We start from the raw sequence: 6,717 nt of genomic DNA on the forward strand, positions 1-6,717 counted from the left end.
CTATATCCCTTGCGGGGCAGACAGAGTCAATAGTCTTGAAAAGACCGAATGGTCACGTTCAGCTATTTGGCTTAATGATAGAGATTGAGATTCAAATAGGGACAGTTTGCTAGCCCATCGCCTAGAAAACAATCCCAAGTTTGTAAACCTATCCCTTAGTCGCCGATTACGACATCCATGGAAAAAAGATGGAGTGGTCCTATTCCTTTTTTGTATTGGTGCCGGGAACCACACGGTCCACTATTGACCTTGTCGAATTGTATCCTGTTTCTTCCAGAGCTATAGCAGACTTGGACTACAAGGTGTATACCTACCGCGGCTACGGGCGGGAGTTCATGAAGTCCTGCCGCACAAGCCCCGACGTCTACATCCAGCTGGCACTGCAGTATGCGTATTTCAAGTGAGCCCCTTGTAATGTCTTCATCTTGTTCTTCTGATTTCGTGTCTAATAGGTTAATACTTTTTTCTACATAAATGCATACATATAATCGTCTATATCCTTTGCGGGGTAGACAGAGCCAACAGTCTTGAAAATACTCAGAGGCCACGATCAGCTTTTTGGATTACTGATAGAACTGAGATTCTTATAAAGCGACAGGTTGCTAACCCGTCGCCTAAAAGAAGAATCCCAAGTTTATAAGCCTATCCCTTAACCGCCTTTTACAACGGAAAGAGATGGAGTGGTCCTATTATTTTTTCCAATGGTGCGGGAAATCACACATTATCTATGTTTTTCCTGACATTTCTGTGTTTTTAATATATTTTTTTATTTTTTGCTTTCTCTCTCTCTCTTTCTCTCTCTCTCTTGGGCCTTCCAGCACTTTCTTCAGCTATACGGCACTCTGTTAGACAACTTCGATCATTTGTGCACGATTTAGGGGCGTACGTGCAGATTTGTCAAAGGTTCAACACATCCCATTGATTTTTATATCCATTTTGACATATTGAACGGGCCGAGGGTCTATTTGTCTAGTCTGAATAAAATAAAAAAAGAATTTTCCCGTTCAAGATACGTCTTGTCGTCTCGTCGTCTTATCGTCGTCTCCATAGTGTCCAAGTCGATTGTCCTTTTTTTCACAGTCTGTCAGTCGGTTTTTAGTCATCTAAAATGTTAAGTCAGAGTCGTTTGTCCATGGAGGCTGAACGGCCGCTACACATATCAATCTTACTTTAACTACCTATAAAGACCTTTTTTACTTAAATCTCCTCCCATTTCCAGAATGTACGGCTACCTGACTTCCACATACGAATCGGCTTCCCTCCGCCGTTTCCGCTCGGGCCGCGTGGACAACATCCGCTCTGCGCACGCGCCGGCCAAGGCATGGGCAGACGCCATGTGCTCCGCAGAGGCACCGCACGCCGACGATGACGGACAGAAAAAGGTGTCTTTTAATTTATACGGGGTGAGGACTTCTCTTGTGTAGATCGAAACGCACATATCACACAGGGATGGTTCTACACAGAGCTTTGAATCAATGCAGACAATGTTGTACATTCGTCCACGGAACGGTTGGAATTTCTTGTGAAAAATGCTTCAAGAAAGCAATTTTTCTACTGATTTTAGCATAAACTAGCTGTACGACTGCGACTTCGTCCGCGTGGAATAGTAATTTTGGGCATCATTGAGCCCTTAAGGACGACTAATATTCCCCGTTTTTTTTTAACATGTTTCATTATTGTGTTCGCTCCTTATTGTTGCAGCGTGATGTTATATAGCCTAAAACCTTCCTCGATAAATGATCTACTAAAAACTTTTTGAATTCGAACCAGTAGTTCCTGAGATTAGCGCGTTCAAACAAACAAACAAACTCTTCAGCTTTATAATATTAGTATAGATACAAACTCCGACACACTATCCTTGGAGACGTGGTTCTAAGTTTGTGGTTTCTTTTGACAAATGATATTATTGATAGCGTATGGAATCGACGTCGCCACGAATAATATTTTTGTGCAATGAGCATAGATAAATGGGCCTATTATCACTAGACAAAAGATTCGGACAACAATATACTTAATTATTTATATTGTTTTGAACAAATAAATTTATACGTTGATGTTATGCAGTGTACTGAAAGAAATTATGAAATTGTTACTATCTAGCACTATACACGCACAAAAAATGCTTTGTAGAAAATTAGAGGTAGTCGTCGAAAACAAAACGTGGTTAAAACATCATCTTGTAAATTTATCAGCATGTTTTAAACGATGCCAATTAAAAGTATCCTAGATTTCTCTCTCACTCATAACAGCTTCTTACAAAGCAGTCATTGGCAACCACGGTGGCCCCTAAAATTTAACCATATATTATAACCTAAAAGGTTCAAATTTTACTAAATTGACCACATATTCTACACCTCATGATAACATAACCAAACGCACCATTCCAGACCCAAAAGAAACTGGAATTATTCGACGAGGCAGTTCGCAAGCAAACGGCCATCATGGAAGACAACATCCTGGGGCGAGGCATAGACAACCATCTGCTGGGGCTCCGGGAGGCGGCCAGGGAGACCTTGGGCTACCTGCCGCAGCTGTTCACGGACCCCGTGTACCAGATGATGATAGAGTACAAGCTGAGCACCAGTCAGGTAAGGTTGATGTAGTTTCAGCAAGTAAAAAACGAAATAATTACTAGCAGAACGTTGCTAAATTTTATAATAAATACGTCCATAGAGAAACAACCAAGCCCCAAGGCTTTAGTTAAGCTATAGTTCATGTATGCATGTCATAATATAATATTGCATGTATAAAAAAATATTTTGTATGCCGTATTGCCAAACATGTTCAGTCACAACAATATGCTTCTCCATCTGCAATACATGTATGTATGTAATATAACATGTTTTACAAATTAATAATCTTGAATCTTAAAAAAGTTCCTTTTCCATCATGACCTGACCGTGGATCGAAAAACAAAAAGTTATCACACAAAAGTCGGAATAATATAAGTATCGTCTGGTATACTGGATGCTATTAATATTTGTCCTATTTCGAAGTTCACAGTTAAGAGTGTCGCTGTTCATCAGTTTGAATTCTTTTGGTGAGAAATGAGAGAAGTACTTGAGAAAATCTTGTACAATGTTTTTGCGTAACTATGATTTTAGCTGAATTAGGTTCTACTAACAGAAATAGGAACGACAGGGTTTACTTATAATTCTCTTACCGACCCTGGATTTCCTTAAATGACGAAATAGGCACAAGACCATTTATTTATCTCAATCCAATTTCAAATGTGCATCTCGGGCTCTTTTCTAGAGAGATGCGGATTTAAACGGAACTAACGCTTCAAGGAATTTTAACTAACCCCAAAACCCTTTCTACAGGTGGCTACTACAACTGAAGGTACCATCGTGGGGTACGGCCCCGTGGTCCCAGACGGGTACGGCTGCTGCTACAACCCCAAGAAGGACACCGTCATCTTCTGCATCGCTTCCTTCCATTCCTCCAGCGTCACCAACACGGAGGCCTTCAGGCAATTCCTCGAAGAAGCCTTGGACTCTATGAAACTTATGCTACAAAACAGGAAAGTCGACTAAGATTTTGAATGATAAGTTGGTTCTAATGTTTTTGGTACGGACTAAAAATTTTGATGAATGTTTGCTGATGAAAATTTTAAGTTAGAACAATTTTAATAATACTTTATAATGTTAAATGCTAATGCTATTTTTTTTTTTTAATTTTGAATTAATACTCTTGGCCATACCAAGAACATTCGAACCAAAATTGTAAGTGACTCCGGGTAGACAGAAGTTCACAATTTGGAACATCTAATACGAGTCTACCATTTGTTTTAAAATGGAATATGCCAGATAAAAATTAAACATAGTATCATTGACAAATTCTCTTTTGAGACATTTAGGACAGAACTTTGTTGCTTTATAAGCTTCTTGTGAATTGTTGTAACAATATTATTTGAATGGTATGGTTGAAATAATTTAGAAAAGTTAACTTTATGCGTAATATGCGTGCATAACGTTATTGATGCTCGAATATAAGTTATAGATTGCAAAAAAAAAACAATTTTAAAAGGACTCAAAGTCGTGACATAATATATCTTTATAAAATGCTGTTGGATAATGAGATATTTATTTATACAAAAACAGATGCAATCTGGCTAATCCAAATTATTGTGTTTGAAAAACGCACATTTATTAGTATAGGAAACGGAACATATCACGTTGACTTAGAAATTGTAACTAAAACATATCAATGAATTAGTTAAGACGCTTAGTAGGGGTTAATAAGAAATATATAAATTATGAATATTCGTAATTTATTAATTAGTATTCTTGAATGTTAGATACATTTATTGAACTGTTGCCGTGTTATATTGTCTTATGTCGGTTAAATACCACGCGTGGTGAAAGGTTACATACCATTTTCATAGTAAAGAAATCATTTACTTATGTATATTTTAAGCGAAATTGGTTTCTATACAAAATATATCTAATTAGAAAAATTGGACTAGATACAACCCTAGATTATGATTTCTTTAGAAAATTTTCAAATTAACACGAGTTGTATAAACATTTTGCAGTGGGTCTAGCATAGCATACGCCACGCCGTTTTTCTCGCGCGAAAAACCTTTCGCTGTTGCGCTTCTTATTATGACATGAAACGGGACTGCGAGTGCTATTCGCGCGATAAAAACGGCATCGCGCGTGCCGTGCTTCGGGGGCAGGTTTATGGATGAGTGACGAACTCACTCTTTCACTTTTCTTTGCTTTATATATTGTCAAGAATGTTTTTTTTTTTTTATTTTGGGCTAGGTGCTTACGTATACACGAATTAAATTTTGACCTCAGAAGAAAATAAATAAATAAAATGTATGAAAATTCCAAACATATCTTATTAACTACTAAGAGCTATTTCACAACTATGTTTATAAATTTAAAATATATACATTGGTGTTATTTATGTAGTAGTTATGGAGTTAAATTAACCAAAAATATATTAATGTGTAGGTATACTGTAGCGCACGAATGCACAAGTATGACAAAATTATAAACATTTGATGTTTATTTTAACTTAAATAAATATTTTTTGTGAGATAACATTGCGATCAGTTTTTGAGCAACTGATATATTTGTTATTTATTATAAAAAGAATATTTGATAGTATATTCTAAAAAAACCTGATTTTTGTAAGCTAAAAATAATTTTATAAAAACTAACAAGTCTCGTTTGATAACAGGAGCAAAATATTAATTAAACATATTAATTATTAAACATATTATATAACAATTTCATTGTTAGCAATTAATTAATATTTTTAGTTCGCCCAGTTAACATTTTATGAATTGAATTTCTTAAGAATAAAAATGTGTAGGTATTTCTAATGTCGGTCATTATCTGTTTTTGTTATTTGTCTAATTATTGCTAAAGCTAGAATTGACAACGGTAATATATTTTGAAAGTTCCCATAGGAATAAATGCCCGATAAATATTTTTTGTAAAAGTAGAACCGCCTCCAATCGATATCCTCTTTTTATGAAGTCGGTAAAATTCCTTCTCCTAAGTGTGACAAACACTTTGCTGAAAACCGCATCAAAATCGGTTCAGCAAAACGCGAGATAATCAAGGACAAACATACATACATACATACAGGTCAAACTGGAACCATCTTTTTTTTAAGGCGGTTAATTATTAACTTTGCAGCTCCGCAGACCCATGTTATCATCAATTATAAATCCCATAGTGCTTTTTCTGGAAAATAGTTATTATTTAGTGCTCTATACCTACCATGTGTGTGCGCAATTTTATAAAGTTAGTGAAGAGACAAAAAAAAACAAATTTTCGCATTTAAAACATATGGTATTGTTATGGAAGTATGGCCATTTATACTAGACTAGCTGTGCCCGCGACTCCGTCCGCGTGGAATAGTTATTTTGGGCATCATTGAAGCCCTCAAGGGTGAATAATTTTTCCCGTTTTTTTTTTAACATTTTCGATTATTTCTTCGCCCCTAATAGTTGCAGCGTGATGTTATATAGCCTAGCCTTCCTCGATAAATTGTCTATACAACCCAAAAAGAATTTTCAATTCGAACCAGTAGTTCCTGAGATTAGCGCGTTTAAACAAAGAAACAAACTCTTCAGCTTTATAATATTAGTATAGATATGAAGGTATTGATACCATTAGCTGTGGATGGAACATGATTTGGATTATCAATCAAAGGTTATCAAGGAATATACATGTACTACATATATGGATAATGACAGGAAGTATGCAGAGATCGTGGCAAGTGGAAAGAGGTAGTCTCTGCCTACCCCTCCGGGAAAGGGGCGTGATTTTTTGTATGTATGTATGGATAATGACCGACTTCTAGCATTAATCCTGTTATTTATAGCTGTTTACACTTTCAGATTATATACTATTTATATACATTTGTTGAACTTTATGTAGGTTTATCATAATTCCTGTTTGGTTGAGAGTATGTTGACGTATTATCAAGTAATTGAGAAGAGTGTGTTTATAAATGAATATTTATTAAATGGTTGAGATAGATTTAATCTTGATGACTTAGTAAGGCAGAAAAAGTTGAAAATGTCTCTTCAAACTACTCGTAGACCTCTTAATTAAACATATTGCGAGTCCACTTCATATTATGAATATAGAGGCACTAAAGATTATTTTTAGTGCATAAAAGATATATAAAAACTCAGTTTCAGCTCAGTCAGAATTATAAATTAAACTCAAACTGGATTTGAGTACGGAT

General features: G+C 35.8%; 1 protein-coding gene across 1 annotated transcript in view; it reads left to right on the forward strand.

The window, feature by feature from the left end:
• The window catches only part of LOC106134789 (choline O-acetyltransferase), a 76,569-nt gene extending 73,033 nt beyond the window's left edge, over positions 1-3,536 (forward strand). Inside the window, exons 10-13 of the mRNA XM_013334925.2 lie at positions 278-400; positions 1,220-1,403; positions 2,388-2,588; positions 3,324-3,536. Coding sequence (XP_013190379.2) covers positions 278-400; positions 1,220-1,403; positions 2,388-2,588; positions 3,324-3,536 — 721 coding nt within the window. The remainder of the gene's footprint in view (positions 1-277; positions 401-1,219; positions 1,404-2,387; positions 2,589-3,323) is intronic.
• Positions 3,537-6,717: the final 3,181 nt, after the last annotated feature.

This window comes from Amyelois transitella, chromosome 10, assembly GCF_032362555.1.
Source record: "Amyelois transitella isolate CPQ chromosome 10, ilAmyTran1.1, whole genome shotgun sequence".
NCBI lineage: Eukaryota > Metazoa > Arthropoda > Insecta > Lepidoptera > Pyralidae > Amyelois > Amyelois transitella.